Here is an 18034-nt window from a genome sequence, read left to right as displayed (position 1 = left end):
TTGAAATTACTTAAACCTGATAAAAGAAACTGCAGCTAAGAATTCAATTGTATTTCTTCATGCAAACTGGTATCATCATAAGACTTAGTTATTGACCAAACCCAAAGCTACTTTCAACTTCAACCGAAATGTTGCAGCTTCTTAAGTCAATTTTTATTCTCCAGCTAAATGCTCATCTGCAAATAATGACTTCTTGAAAAACAAATCAAACTGGGTCACTGCAAAGTCATCAGGGACTCTGGGGATGGGTAATGTGATACTGTGCCTTTTATATCCAAGTGGGCAGTTTAAATCCAGTCTAGGCCAGCAGTGACTGGAGCCTACTGCCATATGTTTTTTGTCACATGTTAACAGGTTTGTAGACTAGGTTCACTTTGCAGTGAAAAAACAACATTTCTCTATGGTCTTGTGAAACTGTCGCTGAAAACTGAACTATCCTCCATCACAGAATCACAGAAAGACCATTGGCAGGCACCTCTGGAAATCACCTGGTCCACTCCCTCTGCTCACGTAGGGCCATGTCCAGGTGGCTTTTAAGTATCTCCAATGGAGACTTCTCAAGCTCTCTGGGCAATTTGTTCCAGGGTTCAGTCACCTTCATAATAAAAGTTTCATGATATTCACAGGGACTGCCTGTGTCTCAGTGTGTGCCCATTGCCTTTGGTCCTGTCCTGAAAAGATCCTGGCTTTGCCTTCTTTGAGCCCTCCCTTTCCCAATACTAATTCACATCAATGTGAATTGCCTTTGAGCCCACTCTTCTTCATGCTGAACAGTGCCAGCTTTTTCAGATTCCCTGTATATGTCACAAGCTCCAGTCCTTTAATGGTGTCAGTGGCCCTTTGCTGGACTTTCTGCAGTATGTCCATGTCTTTTCTTCAGCAGGAGTCTACTACTGGACAAAGCACTCCAGATGTATCTCACCAGTGCTCAGGTGAGGGCAAGGATCACCTCTCTGGACCTGCTGGCAACACTCCTCCTAACGCAGTCCAGGATACCTTCTTTGCCAAAAGAACGCATTGTTGGCTCATGTTCAACTTGATGTCCACCAGGACTTTGTGCTCTGCAAAGCTGCTTCAGACACTGGTCTCATCAGTGTGAGCCTCTGAGATCAATGATACCTTTCTGTGGAAGTTGCTCTTCCATTCAGATGGGGCACACACTAGGAATAAGATGTTTGAAATTGCTGAAGCTAAGCAAAGCTGACTTCTCCCAGTGCAGGGCTAATATAAACAAATGGGCACCACTCGAATTTACCGATCATTTTTCAAATGAGCTACAAAAATCTGAAGCAGTTAGCATACTGCAAGGCAGCACAAAGAGATTTATTGCAGACACACTCTCAGAAGTTCATATAACAAAGAAATGTTTTGTTTACAAAGAGGCTTGTACATTTTTACACAACATATGTTCAAATCTTTTGATTTTGCAGAGTAGCAGCATTAACTGCAGATATGTATTTCAAATGTTTACACTATGACATCTTATTGCATCACCACCATGATACCTCAAGGTAAGACTTTAAAACTGACTTATGGGTGGGCTGACTGCCTGCATAACTAATTGTATTCATACCCACTATGGCACATGGACATACATTTCCTGAAAAAAAAAAAAGTTTATTTTATTGCTTTATCACTTGAATTGTAATTAATAATGAATTATGCTTTTACTTCAAAGTATCAATCTACTACTTCAATTTTATTCTTCTTACTTTAATATGTGTTGCGCATCTTCTCTCCATCTCAGAAGACACTTCTATGATATTTGAATCTTACATTTTCATTTCAATGAAATTAACAAAGTTATCCCCTGTGCAAACACGGCCCTTGGTGTTTAAACACTCATATGACGGCAGAGTTCTAAAATTCTGTTCCCACTGAATGGAATGCTTAGTTTCATCAGAACAGAATTAGGTAATTCCTACCCGTGGAAGTACCACAGTGGACTTCTCTACAGGAGACACTCCTGCCCTCTCATTGCTACTATAAAAATATTTTTGTGGAACTTGTAACACAAGGCCGCATTTATGGAACTAAATTATTTCTTTATTAGGAAAACAACAACACCACTTTCTTCAAAATTACTGGAATTTTATTTGCCTCAGGCTTATGACTTGCAACCAAAGACATTGTGCAAAGAAAGCAAAGATTAAGTACACTTTAGGGAAAAGGTGATAATCCACATTGGTAACATAGAAGATCAGTCTGATGAAAGAAGCCATACGTTACACTATATAGATTGCAATATTCAATAGCATTTTTAAACCCAACTTTTTAATAGAGGAAAAAGAAGTTAAGCAAAGGTCACAGTAGACATAAATTTGATACAATTCAAAAAGCCTTTTTCTGAAGATCATTAAGCGTAAAGTGGAAAAATGTATATGGGGCAAGGTGTATGAAAGCTAACTACTGAACATTTATAAGCTATTAAACAAAGTTGCATATATGTACCACAGTGTAAAAAATCAGTACAGGACAAATAAAAAATTTGAAAACTGCCTGATGAAAAATAAAATAACCAGTGGCTTTTAATGACTTCTCCTGGTTATCAATGCTACAAAAGACTTTTTTTTGTTGTCTTTCTGATGCCACTGAAAAAACCTTATCAAATGATAAAGCCAGGCACAATCAAACCATTACAAAGTCATAACCAGCCCATAGAAATATACTATCAACCCACATTTTACCTCAAAAGGTTTCTTTGTTGTTGTTTTTTGAGGCCCATTTGGTCACAATATGTTACATTTTTTTTCCTTTTTTACACCATGATATCATATGTTTGTCTGGCACTAACCTAAAGCTAATTTATAGAGAATGAGAATACAGAAACAACCCAATGTCTATTTGACAAAAAGAATTCACTGGGTGTAAAATAGGAGAAAAGAGAAGAGAAGGGGAAGGGGTCAGTTCTGCCAAGAAAATAAACCCTATGGATCACTCATCATCACTTCCGCTTGCTTCCGACTGGTCCTAGAGGTAAGAGACACAAGACAAGTCAGAAATTCTTTCCAGCTATTCTGTGGATTTGTTAAAGAAGGAAAAATAAAAGGAAGTACAAGGAAGAAATATGACAATTAAACTGATAAATCAAGATAGCCTGAAGAAAGGTACTGTGTTATCTACTATTTCTCTTTCATGACATTTCATCTAATTGCTGTAGGCTTCTTTAGAGAGGGAAGACAGAGAGTCAGGAAACACCAGCTCTTTCTTTCTATCCAGACATTTAAAAACAACTGGGAAGACATCTATTTTCATTTGTTGCAATAGTAGAAGCACCCACCAAAAAAAGGTAAAAAATAATCAAGCTGTAATTTTTCATCTGTGGACAAAAGCAAACAGACCATGAGACTTAAAGGTTCGATGAATGTACAAACAGCTCGAAGAAATAAGATCCAAACTTCTTAGACTTCTTGTCTTCCAGCACTGGAACCAAATCTCCCAAGCACACTCAGATACAGTTAACACCCCCACCCAATTCTCTCAGGATGATCACGACAGGTTAAACATGGGCTTAAGCATGAATAGTTGAGAATTCTGACAGCAAGCAGGACAAGGCAGAGACGCAATCACTGCAACCACTTCCACAGTCTCACTGAACAAAACTTACATTTTCATCTTGATCCTCATCACTATCATCATCACTCACGACAGGCTTGGCTTTTGCTCTGCTTTGCCTCTTCTTGCCTTTTCCTTTCTCCCGACTTTTTTCATCCTTCTTATTTAACTTGATTTTGACTTTCACTGATTTCGCTGCAAAAAGTTTAACAGTGTACATTAATGTAACATTCACCTATCAATGCTGTCTCTGTTCACAGAAATTCATCTCTGGTAGCAGCCTGAAAAGGCATTCCCCTCTGACTTTATATGGACTGTGGAACAACAAAGCAAGAGTATTTGCTTTTATTTCTCTACTTTTTCATAGTTTTAACAATAATACATGTTAAACTACGAAGACTGACTTTAAGCTGACCATGTGCATGTTCTTTTCATTCTCAGAATGCGTGGTGTCTACAGGTGGTACATGGTCCTGTGAGAAGATACACATTTAAAAATATTTTCTTCCTTACCCACGGAAATGTTTAGCCTTTGTATAAAGAGACTTTTTTTTTGTATTTTGAAGTACAGAAATGCTATGTAGAGGTTACTGGCAAATTTTGAGTTGACACGTTTCTAAAGAACATGTTATTCTGATTCCAGAATATCCACTCATTTCCAAATGACCTGCTGAAGTTGCATGCATAGCACACACGTATGACATGCTTGGAAGGGTAGCTAAGGGCCAAGTACTACAGCATCTGTAACCAGAGAAAAAGGGTAGCTGGAGTTTGGGTAGATGAACTGGATGGCACAAAGTGCAATGAAGAAATTCCTCCTTTTCCACTTCATCATGTTTCCAAGTCTGCAGGGACTTAATGAGTGCTCTGAAACAATCAGAGTTCCACTTAGTCCTTGTCACACTGAAGAGTATTTTCAACATCATCTAGTTCTTAACCATGTGATGAACTTCGCATGTCACATCATGCAAAAGTTGACCACCTGTGGATAAAGACTGTCTCTAGCCTTTCCAGGCGCTTCCATTTACAAACAGCATGAACAGGCCCTGAAAGGCTGATAAACAATTATGGTCACCCCCAAAGCACCTCTGTGATTTGCTTCTGGCTTAAAAATAGTTTAAGTAGAAGTAAGCCAGAACATCCAGCTGAAAGACTAAAACAATGTTAACACCCAAGCAAACTTAGTAAGAAAACTATTTCCACCAATGGAAAATAGAACCTTTTAACCAGTTTCCATGCAGAAACAGAAAAACCTCCTCTTCCATCCCCAGATATACTTTATTTTCAGTATCTAGCAGGGGACTCACATTCTGATTCCGACTCTTCTTCTTCATCTTCTTCTTCATCATCATTGCTTTCATCCTCGCTTTCTTCTTCTTTGGCTATCTTCTGTCGTGCACTTTTGAACACAGACTGAAGAACAATGGAATCCTCATAGATCTACAGCACAGGTACAAATCTCTGTCAGAACTATGAAGTCAAGCAGGATCAAAAATTCACAGCATAGACTTTAATTTCCAGTGCAAATCTACAGAGTATATGGCATTTTCAAATACCAAGTAACAATGTTTGTTGCATGAATTGTATGAGAAATGCCAACATTAATTCTTCCTGCTCTAAATGAAGAAATTTATCAGTAGTGAGCTGCAAAGAAAAAACTCTTACAATGTATTACATCTGAAATGTCTAGTTAGTGTTTTTTTTTATTATTGCTACTACCATAGGAACTATAGTGTATTTTCATCAGATCACAACAGCTTTGAAAATCTGCCAAAGGAACAGACTTCAGCAGTAAACACCTTAATTAAAACATGGTTTACTGTCTGGCAAAACAGTTAATAATGACAAATGGCTAACCATCATTTAATTATCTTTCGTTTTCTTCTGAAATCCAAAGTGGCTACAAGGAAAATAATTTATCTCAAGCAGCTCATCCCTTCCTTCCTCTCAGATCTACAAACACTGAAAAAAAATCAGGGCTTCCTCTAAAATGAACATGTGTTCTTAAACATTCTGTAGTATCCAAAGTATCTTGGGTACATCAGATTTTCTCTTTAACCTCAAACATGGGGGGACTCTCAAAAGTGACTACTTTTGGCTTGTAACACATTTCTTAGATTAACACAGTAAAAATCTTGTTGTGTTGCCGAATATCTGGTTCTTCGCCATCACGTGAACAATAATCTTGTGCAGTTTGTTTTGTAAAATGTCAGAAGACAAGCACTGGACAATTCAGCACTAAACAATTAAGAATAATCACCAGAAGAGTACAGAGTCACAGACTGCATTTGATTTTATCATTATCATCATCATCATCATCATCATCATCATCTACCTTGGCTGTCTGTCATTCTACTCCTCTGCCTAAATACACTTTCTTGTATAAGGGGATGCTAGGTATTTGTGAAAAAGATAATGGAAGGATTTTTGGCTGCCATTATGCAATCTGTACACTAAACATGGTAAAATTGCTCTAATACTATGTGGGTTCGACAAACTGAATTAGAAAAAGTTTCTTCAGAATACCTAACATGAAAATCCAGTTCCTACTTTTTTTCACTTGACCACCAAGTGCTTTTTTTGAAAGACTGCCTCTCACTGTGGATTGTTCCCCATTCTGTAAGTTCCTCTGTGCTTTTTGTCATGAGATGTTTGACTGCTCTCAATCATGGTAAAATTTTTTAATCTATTATCTATAAAAAATAATCAGGAATGTTTTGAAAAGGTTGCTCTCCTGTCTTATGACATTAGAGAGCTGTGAGACACCGGAACTTGCTTCCTTAAAGTCAGATAACAATTGACTTTCTCTTATAGCTACTTCTTTTCAAGTCAGCTATTGATAGAACCTGCCAAGTTCCGCCTGAGAACTAATTATTTTTCATATAAATAAGCCTAGCTTATTCAATTTTTCTTAGGAATGGCTCTTTCAACTAACCTTCTGTTTTTTCTTACTATTCTAAGACAGAAAGAATTAAAGACCTGTACAAAATTTTATTTTTTTAATGCTGGGCACTACATAGTTAGGGCATCAATGTGACCCAGACTTTCAGAGTTTCCCAATGAAACACAGGGGTTTCAAAAATTATTTTAACCTTCTTTATGTGGAATTATTTGTAATATTCATATCTATTTTGATACACAAAAAAATCCACAGGGCTGCTTCACGAAAATCTGTGCAAATAGGAATGTTATTATTTTGACAAAAAACCAATTCTAACAGGTTTCAAAAAATCAAGCACCAATGACAGTAGAACTTTCTTCAAAAAGGGAGAAGTAACAAAAGAACTTCGCAACAAATGACAACATTCATGAGGAATCTTCTGTTTGACACAGCATTTTTAACCCTGTACACATGTCTGTGTGTCATTTCACCATTACTACATGGTAAGCTTTCCAAAACACTGAGGACAAAAGCCTTAACACACAAAGTCATTCTATCCCTGAAAACCCTGAACAAGCTTCCATCTCAGATGGAACTGCTTTGCTCCAAGGAAAAGCAGCATGCACCACACTAAGAGAACACCTGAAGTCACTGTGTGCTTAAACAACTACCTGAATTAGCTCTTTCATTTTGAGTGCACACACAAATAACCTAATTTACTGAAGTCAATCGGTATGTCAGAGCAAAGGTATGCCAGAACTGTAACAAAGAACACATGGTAGCAAGGAGGCCTGGAAAACTGGAGGACTACTGCAGAAGTATCCTGCAACTCAGGGGAAATCAAAATGAATGGTGTGAGAACTTCACAGAAAAAAAAAATAAAAGAAAAATCTTAGACATAAATTATTTGGGCTTCATGCTATAAAAAGTAATATTAGTCATTAATAATTCACTTCTGGAACAGAAAATAATACTACAACACTGATACATGTTATGTTATTTCCAAACAGAGTAGCAATATCTACTAACACTTCTATCCACTCAGGATTATTCCTCACAATTCTACCACCCCTGCCTAACAAGAGACCAGTTTTCCATAAGCAGGTTGAGTCATTCTGATGATTTCATTATTTTTCCCATTTCAATACTGGTTTTTCTTTACCTCTTTTATCTCCTCTACCAATTCTTACCATCTTCTGAAGTTTCAGTCATACTTTTTGTTATTAATTTTCCTTTACTTTTTTCCCCGTCTTGTTATAATTAGATACTTACAGCCGTTTTACTGCTATCTGAATAAGCAGTAAACTGAAAATTTATATCTAGACACGTAGCAAAATTTTGTCCCAAGCATTCTAACATAAATAATTTACTTCAAAAATATTTTCAGCTGATTTATTTGTAGTTGTTTCCATGTAACTGAAGACAGTAAAAATACCACATGTACATATTACAGAAAGCATTTTCTGTCTCTTGATATCAAAAATAATCACTAAATGATGAACTGAATCCAACAATTCTTCATAATTAATTCCATACTCATTTTTAATTCTCAAATTTTAACATAAACTCCCCAGTTTAGCTAAATGTTATCACTAATGTTTACAAATTTTAAGCACACATTTGTTATTGGCAGCAGCATCCTTCAGCTTACTTTTATTTAGGCTTCTATTAACATCTTTTCTTATCTCTTGCATGTTATGGAAGCTGTCTTCATGATCTCTGTTTCGACTGAATATTGTGTTTGCATCACACTTTTTGGACCTTATATATAAAAATAATCATCCAAGACTGTGTTTCACTGTATTGTGAGACAACTTTCTCATCAGTCTCTTATCTTTCTTATCTTATCTATCATCAAGATTTCATAGTATTTCCTTTTGTATCAGCACCCTGTTCTGAATTCTAAGCCCATTAGTGTGTACAAAACATCTGTTTGAGATGAGTTTGCCTTCTAAGCCTCTGAGACTCATCTGGGATTTATTACTACTGTCTCTTAACATGGACATGACCTTTCCACAATAAAAAAATTTTAAAAACCAGAGGCTTCAGAGGATGAAAAGCTTTATATATACTGATGGACAACCTTGAATTTTTATCTTCCATGAGCAGAACTGAAGAGTTTTCTATGATGTATTTCCTCAACATCCTGTCCTAGAGCTATACTGTTACATCTGCTCCTTCTGTGATCCACTGTGGAAAACCTAAACTGATGTATCACTCTACACACACCGCCTTTTACCAGAGATTCAAAAAGTCTTACTGCAGCTTTAAAGTACACACAGATCAGAAAAAACTAATCTCAGAATTAGCATTAAAACCAATTTTTCTGAAAATACACACTGCAGCAGTGTCCAGTGAATTCTGGATTCTAAGAATGTGGACATTTTTCTCTACTCAAAGTAAGATCTGAAACAGAGATTTTATATACAAAAATAATAATCAACAAGCACTGAAAACATTAGATAGAGGAAACCTGTATGTTCAACAGAAATTGACTAATTCAGACCTGAGATCCCTCCAAGTTGAATGTCTGAGCATTGTGACACAGCAACATGACATCTTTCTCCAAATCCCCAAGACTCCGATATTTATGGTTGCGAATTCTTTCCTGTTGCATTTGTTGAGGAAATGAAGACAAGTATTAATGGGCAGTGGTGCAGAAAGAAGAACAGCAAAGAGGACACTGAATTAATATGAGTCAACACATTAAAAGCTTTCTCTTAAAAAAATTTACCTAAGCATCAAGATAAGGATCTGTTTAAAACACAGAAAGTCTTCAACCATGTTGTTAATGTAGTACTCAAAAAATGCATCAAGGTAAAACAGCAAAAATTAAGCAATTTCTTTGTGAACTGTAAGGGTTAAAAGCAAGAGAAATAGAGTTCTCTTGGTAAAAGAAGTTCCAGCTTTGTCTTTCCAGAAAAGAAACAAAGTAACTGTAACACAAGTGAAAGATACAGAATTACGATATCACCTAAGGTGCAACATGCCACCTAGATCCCATCTACCAAACACTATTTGGATCTGACCTGGCTCTTCCAAGATAAGAGGCTAGGGTCTAGAGGGGAAGCTGTACAAGGAGCAGCTGAGTTAATTGGGTTTGTTTAGCCTGGAGAGGAGCAGTTTTGAGCAGAACTCATTGCAGTTACAGCTTCCTCATGAGGGGAAGAGCAGGGGCAGGCACTAATCTCTCTCTCTCACTGATCTCTGCACTCTCTTCTTCTCCTGTCCTTACAGTGACAGGACCCAAGGGAACAGCCTGAAGTTGTGTCAGGGGAGGTTTAGGTTGGGTATCAGGAAAAGTTTCTTCCCCCAGAGGGTGGCTGGGCACTAGAAGAGGCTTCCCAGGGCAGTGGACACAGCACCAGCCTGACAAGAGTCCAAGAAGTGTTTGGACAACACTCTTAGGCACTGGTATGATTCTTGGGGTGTCCTGTGCAGAGCCAGGAGTTGAACTGGATGATATGTGTTGGGGCCCCTCCAACCCAGGATATTTATGGTTCTATGATTTTAAATGTAGGGATAGCTATATTCCCCTAGAATTATTAAATCTTTGCAAACAGTGTGTTTTTACCAAATCTGATGACAGATTCACTATTAGGTCTTTGCAAAAAAAGGCACCGAGGTGTCATTTCTGAGAGTGTCATTCACGTCACACTACTATAGTTTGATTTGACCTTGAAATTACAGTGATACATGGCAATATACACTAAACAAAATTACTTACATGGTGTGTGACAATGCTTAAAATCTACTCCACCAATACAGGTGCATGAAATATTCATATTGTTATTTTAAAAACAGCTTTATGCTCACCCCCCTGCAAAACAAAAAGAAATGGAAGGATCTCCACTTCCAATATCCCTTCATTCCTTACCTTTATTTTTTTGAAGTCCACTGGTTTCCTTATCAATTCGTAATACTCTGGTAGTTCTTTCCTAGATGGGAGCTGAATGAAGACTTCACTTAGCTGCCGTCCTGAACTATTGAGAAAAACAAAGCCATAATGAAAAGAACTACTACAACTTTCTCACAAAACACACATGCACAATCTAATAAGGAAAAATTAATAAAATAAAATCACAGTTATTCTTTCAAAGAATTAGAAACAGAACCCTGATTTTTAAATTTGGTACCAATAATTAACTTACAATTTTAAATTTGAAACTGTTGTCATAACGTATCATAAATACGTCATTGACATCTAATGTCATTAGAGATAAATATGTATAAGAGGCTTTATGAAAGAATCAGGATTTGCATCTGATTTCCAGTCTTTTGCTGAGTACACTCTTATTGTTTCCTTAGTTTTGTTCAGTGATTTTTATCAAGTCTTCCTTCTGTCAATCTTGTCATCTTCTTCTTGATCACTATATAGTTGATCCTGTAACTCCTCATTATAGCAAACCATACTGATTTCCATTATACTACACGCTGACTGCTATTAGACTAACTTGATGTTAGAACAACAAAAAATGAGTAACTTCTATTAATGACTGTTGGGTTTCTGGGAAGATCATTCCAACTATATTGAAAAACACTACTGCCAATTGTACTGCTTCATTCATTTGAAATAAAGTGATAGATTACCTATAAAACTTCTATACTCTCAGAACACTGCCTATAACGTAGAGGTTATCCGAATTTTTTAAGATTCCCATACGTTCCCATTGTTTATCCTTTTTTAATAGCTATTTTAACACTTTCATATTGAAATCTTTTTAAAATCTTCTTACCTGTCATTTGGCAAATAATACATGGCTGTAAGTCACCTTGAGAGGAAATGTGCTGATGACACTTATGGGCTTAGTAGTTTTTGTGTTTGTTTTTGGTTGTTCTTTTCCCCCCAGTTTTTCTCACTGAGTAGCAGAAAAGAGCTCTCCTGTGAAGAACTGCACACAGCATTCACAAGCATTTCTCAGTTCAATTCACATGCTTCCTTCTCTCACCAGAAAGGCCCTGCTTTCTCAGCTCAATTTTCAGACAGTATCTCAGGACCACCAAACTCCACAGGAAGGCTACCAAGTACGGGTATCCACCTGAGCTTTCTCTTGCAGCCACCCTCTAGAGTGGTGCAGGACCTTATCAGACACATTAAACTAAAACTGAATTGAAGGTTAACTAAAGGAATTCTGCAATGGAGAAAAAGGATGATAAAAAGCAAAAAGATGGTAACAGCTCTGACCTTTATGGAAGTAACAAATGCTTACTATACAGCATGCGTTTCTTAATGCCTGAAATAACATCAGAATGGGAGAAGGTACTATCTTTCTCATGGACCTGACAGATGAATGAACAAGCAGGAACAAAGAGATTTTCCTCACTTCTTAAGTATCTGGTGCTCACCTAATGCACAATTTTTTGTTGTTCTCATTTTGGTCCTGGGACAATAGCTGTTCCTTCCATCATAGAGGACAATAATCTAAATACTCTACTTGCAGACTACTAATCAGCATTGTTCTACCAAAATCTTGGGACCAACTGGCAGCTAGAGTATTTTTTCATTCAATGCAGACATAGAAACCAAAAGCCTCTGTCTCATCCCGTACGTTTGTGTCTGACTTGCAGCAGCAGCAGCAGCCCTTGCCTGCTCAGCAGTAGCTGCCAAGATGCCTCCTTGGTCTCGGCAAGGCTGTGGCACATGCCTGAGTGCACTCCTGGGCATGGCTGCTGCAGGTGAGGCAAGGCAGTGGGCGTACGGTGCGTCCCCGTTGCAGGAGAGGACAGTGAAATCTATCTACTCTATACAGCTGTTGGGATAGACACTCACAGAGACCACTGGCACCTCGGTAGCAGCTACTAACAACTTCACCCAACAGATCCAATTTATTTGGGAAGCACCCTGTTAGTAAAATAGAAGCAAGTATAAAATGGCCAGGTAGCTGTTCACAGCCAAGTCTTACAATTTCCCTCCTGCCAGCAAGTAACTGTGAAATTCTGGCCACTGTACCTGCTATCTCCTTTGGTATGGACTCACAAATTCATTACTTTCATACTTTCCCCATCCAAGTGGTTATACCGATTTAAAGGCACCAATCTTGTTCTTGACCTGTGTGTCTGTGTCATGCTGCATGACAGAACCTGTTTGCATCACAGACTACCCTCACAAAGTGAAACTGGAAGCAATACAAGAAAAGCAATGCATTAAATACATTCTACACAACTGACTTAACTAATGTGTGTTTCTATTTCTTTGAAATTTGAGGACTTCATTTTCTTTTTTGTTTTGTTCATAGAAGGAAGTGTTGAGCAGTAACAGCTGCACCTGAGATCCATGGAATTTCTTCTAAACATATACAACACTATGATACTGAATAGAAACACTTCATTAAAAAGGAAACAGACACCAATAAACTAATTCTGATGAAATTTTAAAACATGTTTAGCCTATTTGTCCTACTGAAACAGCTCCTGATGACTATAGCTTTTAATCTCATGGCTGTATTTTTTTCTCTTTTTACACCAACACACCCACCCTTATATGGTATTTCATATTAAAAATACAACTCATAAACTATTAAACAGCAATATTCTATTTTCCAGGTGCAAAACCAGCCAACTGTGATTTGTTCACACTATTCTATTAAACTAAGAATGCCATAGAAAACCCTTAAGCTTTTGCTTGATGTAATTAATTACTAAAATCATTTAAGGCCATTAAAAAAAAGCATTAAAGGCGTGACAGAAGACTACAGCCTGATTTTGTCTACTCAGATCAATAACAGCTTATTCTATCATTTTTACAGAACCTACTCTCACAAAGAAGTACTATCTTGCACTCCTTTTGTACATGTGCATCCATACTATAAATGAATGTAATCTTTTCTAACAATCTCAAATTGCTGTGTTGTGGATACAGTAAGAGAAAATTAGTAATTATTAATGCAACTCTGATTTTAATCCTTTTGCCCATTTATTAGAAAATAATAACCACAACAATTACCACATAAAAATCATGCGCAGTAAAAAATCACTTATGGTTGCCTAGCAACTAGCAGGCTACGTGCTGAAAGGAAGAAGGAGCAGAATAAATTAAAAGATCTGACTGTGAAAGAACTGTGAGTGACAGTTCACTGTTACTGCATCAGCTCAACATGCTAGTCCCATGTGTGCTCACATTAATAACACTTGAATGCTGCACAAGTTAAAAAAGCATTAAGAAATACTGCTTATTTAAAAAATAGTTTTGCTCAGAAAAGTATTTGTGTGCAATGTTTCTAATTTTCTTTCATTTCTGCTTACAACTGCTTACAAGGTGCACACAAGCATACAATTCCACCCTTTTAGTCAGTATTGCCTTTGGTGAAATTAAATGCAGGAACCTCATTTGTATGAGGCTCCTTTTCTATTTGTTTTCCCTGGCAGTATTTGGCCAGAAACAGCTGGCACAGGCCTGTTAAAAGTATACTACTACCAAGACTCTCTCCTTTGATTTCAAAAGGCGAGGTAACTATGAAGCTGAAACTGCAAGATGTTCTCGTATTTCCGGCAAATTTCAAACTTCTAACAAATAATGAAAGTAAATTTAGAGTGGGTAGAATGAAGAGTCCTGCATGCTTGCCCAAGTCAGAGTGCTCACAAACAGAACCACGGCTTGAAAACTACAACTTTGAATCAAATGCAACTCACAAAGATGGTATTTAAAAGAAAAGCGAGTGTGGGGGAGGAGAATTACAAGAGCTGGCATAGTGACTTGCAACAGTAACCCAGCTATGTAGGGACATGATTAATTTTCATCAGTGTTTAATGGCTCCTTTTTGGAACTGACTACAGTAGTACATGGTAAACGTGTCTCCACCATTGAAACGGAAGTGGGTAAAAATAGTTAAATATGTAACTCCTGCGTTTGATATATGGCTACACACTCCATAACTAGGGCTTGGATATAAGTGAGAATTATTTAATCTCTGTGTTTGAATACCCAAGAGTATCAGTTGGCATAATTAATTACCAATAGTTAGATCAGTAATGGCTAATTGCGTTACTCTCCATTTTACAACAGCTAAAAACCGGCAACTTAAGAAAACAGCTGAAAAGACCGAATAAAATCCATTTCACCCTGAGCTATGTCATCAAAATTAAGAGTACTACGGGCACAAATTTCAACATGTTGGCTTTAATGATGCAGTGAACAAAATGCTGAACACCACAGACAGGAGTAGTCTCTTGCCAAGCAGGAAAAAGACACACAAACTTCACCCTTCAATTTTTTATATCCTTATTAGAATGTAGTAAACAGCTACATGATACCAGGAGGAGACTTTGTGAAGTTAATTGGTACACTGTGCAAGTCCTTACCTTAAATCTATTAACAGATCAGATGGAAGGTAGAGAACAAATGAAATCACTGTATGGAACAGAGCTATCAGCATCCTAGGACCCCTGAATTCAGCTATCGCTATTTATGCAAAGTTAATGCAAACTAGTGGTAGTATCAAACTGGAACCCAGACAGGAAACACTTTATTCTGACCCAAAGCAGAAGGAAACAGTGGGTTTGTAAGGAAGTTGAAGGATTACAAGGTATGAATGGCAGAATCATAGAATTATTTAGGTTGGAAAAGACCTATAATATCATCCAGTCCAACCATTAGCCCAGCACTTCCAAGTCTACCACTAAGTGTCACATCCTCACACCTTTTCAACACCTTGGGGAGGGTGATTCTACCACTTCCCTGGGCAGCCTGGTCCAATGACTGAGCACTGTTTCAATGCAGTTTTTCCCCACATCCAGTCTAAATCTCCCCTGGGGCAACTTGAGGCCATTTCCCCTTGTTCTGTTACTTGTTACCAAGGAGAAGAGGCTGAACCTCTTTCAGGGTGCAGCTGTAGAAAGCAGTAACTTCTCCTCTGAGACTCCTTTTAGCTCCAGGCTAAAAAACCCCAGCTTCCTATAAGTCCTCCTTATAGGACTTGTGCTCCAGACTCTTCACCAGCTCCATTACCCTTCTCATGGTAGTGGACATGCTCCAGCACTTCAGTATCCTTCTAGGAGTGAGGGGCCCAAAACACAGGATTTCAGGTGTGGTCTCACCAGTGCTGATTACAGAGGGACAATCATTTCCCTAATCCTGCCAGAATAAAGTATGATTCATTTTCTCTACTTAATTTTAACCATCAGGAAAAGAAAGCTAAACTCACAGCTTGTCTTCCTCTGAAATAAACCATAAAGAAAAACTATCACAAGAGGAAAAATATCATTTTTAAGCCTGCATATGTATGATGCAGATCAGCAGCTGGGGCTCAAATCTGGCATAAAAATTCCTTATTCTGAATTTTTTGACAAGAATTTCTATCAGCAGTAAAACTGCCCCTTCTTTCAAAAGGCTAAAGCATTTTAAGGGCACATACAAACTACTTTTTGTGCACTGAACTGATTTGATGGTGCCAAGCACTAGGATGAGAAAGAACATGCAGATCCAAATGCACAGGAACTTTCACCTGAACCTGAGGGAGAACTGCTTTACTGTGCGGGTGACCACGCACTGAACAGATTGCCCAGAGAGGCTGTGGAGTCCCTCTCACTGGGGATATTCAAGAAATGTTGGGAGCAACCCTGTGCTGTGTGCTCTGGGATGACCCTGTTTGAGCAGGGAGGTTAAACCAGATAACCTGCTGTAGTCCCACCCAAACTGAGCCATTCTGTGGTTCTTTGGTTTTGTGTCGTGAAAACATAACATACATAACATACGATTCTATGACATTCATTTCTATGGGTATTCCTAATTTTAGAGGGAAAGCAAGACAAAATAAAAGACTGGGAACTAGAAAAATGTGTGACAATGAAGTTCCTCAGACTGATGAACTGCAACTTGCTCTCTTCTAAACAGGTGTTTTACACTGCAAGGTTAGAACAAGGTACAAGAGTGTAAAGGCACTTAAATCTTAGTTCAATAAGTAATTGCAACAGAGTCTCAGATTAATATGCACTGCAAATGGAGTCTGCAAAGATGATGCATATACTTTACTTGGGAGAAACAGGATCAATGTGTAACTGGAAATATGTTTCCAGGTCCCTGAATCTAGGGTCTTGGTTTATCACATAGAACTTTTTAAATCAAGGAACGAAGGCCAAATCTATCTAGTTATTTCTGTCCCACTATTCCATATGTAAAGATTACAGAACTCTTACTTAAACCTTGTGTGATTTAATAAATGCTTCCAGTCATATAACCTTGTGACCACCATCTTGTATTTTTACGTGTTTCTACACTTCCTATGTTTATGCTTCCCTTCTTTCCCAGGTGAATTTATTGAGAGCAATCATCTTACCCTCTCAAGACTGGATAAACAAACCAACCCGTTCCCTCTTGTAAAGCTCTCCCATTCTACTTATTACTGAAATAATTATTTACACTTGTCTCAGTGTAAACTAATTTTTTTTGAATGGAAAAGCATTCAAGTACTATATACAGCAACTCAGAAGCATTAACAGTATCACATGTAATGACATACATCCATAATGAATATTTCCACATCCACACAGTCAATATCATCATAGTAAGGCTCCTGTTTTCTTATGTTTAGACAATATTGATGGATCATAGTTGGTTTTAATCAATAATTTCTCTGCCCAGGTAATTCTTTTTCTGTCAGTTCCACTTGAACTGACACCTGAATCAGAAGAAAAGTTCCTTATTTTTGGTCTCTGAGTACCATATAATGCACTCTGAGGTACTTTACTTCATGCCATTTCTTTTACTCCAGACCTAACTGTGTCCAGTCTGCTGTGATTATCACACTGATGTTTTAATTTTGGCCAGGACACTGCTCATTTTTACTACGTATCATAAATATATTGTGATCTACACCAACACAAATTCTCCAAGAAATCTTTTGTTATCTTCTTTCCAGTTTAGCAGTTCCTTTTCCAACAGTGCCTTCAATTAGATATTTTTACTTCTTTTGACTCAGATTAATGAGATATTAGATCTCCTCTTTCTTTCATATTAGCTTATAATGTTCCTGTGGTACCCTAAAAAATACTTTAGCAAAATCATAGAATCATAGAATGGTTTGGGTCAGAAATGACCTTTGAAGATAAGCTAGTTCAACTTCTCTGCTGTGGGTGGGCAGGGACATCTTTCACTAGATCAGATGACTAGAACTCAGAGGATTCTGACCATCTTTTCTCTCCTGATTTTGCTTCATTAAAGATCTGTTTTCCATTTTAAACCAGTATGGATGAAACCTAGATTAATTCAGCTTTCCCTGTGATGGCAAAGCAGTGTAGAAGAGTAAAAAAGGATCTGCATCTATAGTACCACTACATGTTTACAGTTTGATACTGAAAGCTGAGTAATGAGAGCACAGGTGCTGTTTAAAAAGGTAGCAGTGACTTCAATCTTAATTTTTACTTAATGATTTGGAGCATGTACCCCACAATTCTTCAGATTGAGATATCAGCTATCGGTTTCCAGTTTAACAAAGATAAATATGAAGATAAGATAAAGAAATGCCTCTCAATATGAAGAAAATCTTGAAGCACATCACCCAATACTGGAATCCAATGCAAAAGAGGCTGCAAGAATCAAGTACTGTCAACTTGACAAAAAACCTCAACAACTTGCACACCAAAGGCATTCAAGCAGTCCAAGCTG

General features: G+C 37.5%; 1 protein-coding gene across 1 annotated transcript in view; it reads right to left on the bottom strand.

The window, feature by feature from the left end:
• Positions 1–2070: 2070 nt before the first annotated feature.
• Positions 2071–18034, bottom strand: part of SMARCA2 (SWI/SNF related BAF chromatin remodeling complex subunit ATPase 2) — a 118142-nt gene continuing 102178 nt past the window's right edge. Inside the window, exons 30-34 of the mRNA XM_069001850.1 lie at positions 10313–10418; positions 8942–9043; positions 4862–4994; positions 3608–3750; positions 2071–2970 (exon numbers count right to left, since the gene is read on the bottom strand). Of these exons, the coding sequence (XP_068857951.1) occupies positions 2935–2970; positions 3608–3750; positions 4862–4994; positions 8942–9043; positions 10313–10418 (520 nt within the window). The 3' untranslated portion in view covers positions 2071–2934. The remainder of the gene's footprint in view (positions 2971–3607; positions 3751–4861; positions 4995–8941; positions 9044–10312; positions 10419–18034) is intronic.

The sequence above is a fragment of the Aphelocoma coerulescens genome (genome assembly GCF_041296385.1).
Source record: "Aphelocoma coerulescens isolate FSJ_1873_10779 chromosome Z unlocalized genomic scaffold, UR_Acoe_1.0 ChrZ, whole genome shotgun sequence".
Classification (NCBI taxonomy): Eukaryota; Metazoa; Chordata; class Aves; order Passeriformes; family Corvidae; genus Aphelocoma; species Aphelocoma coerulescens.
The sequence above is the reverse complement of the archived record's forward strand: the minus strand, read 5'-3'. Positions and strand labels throughout refer to the sequence as shown.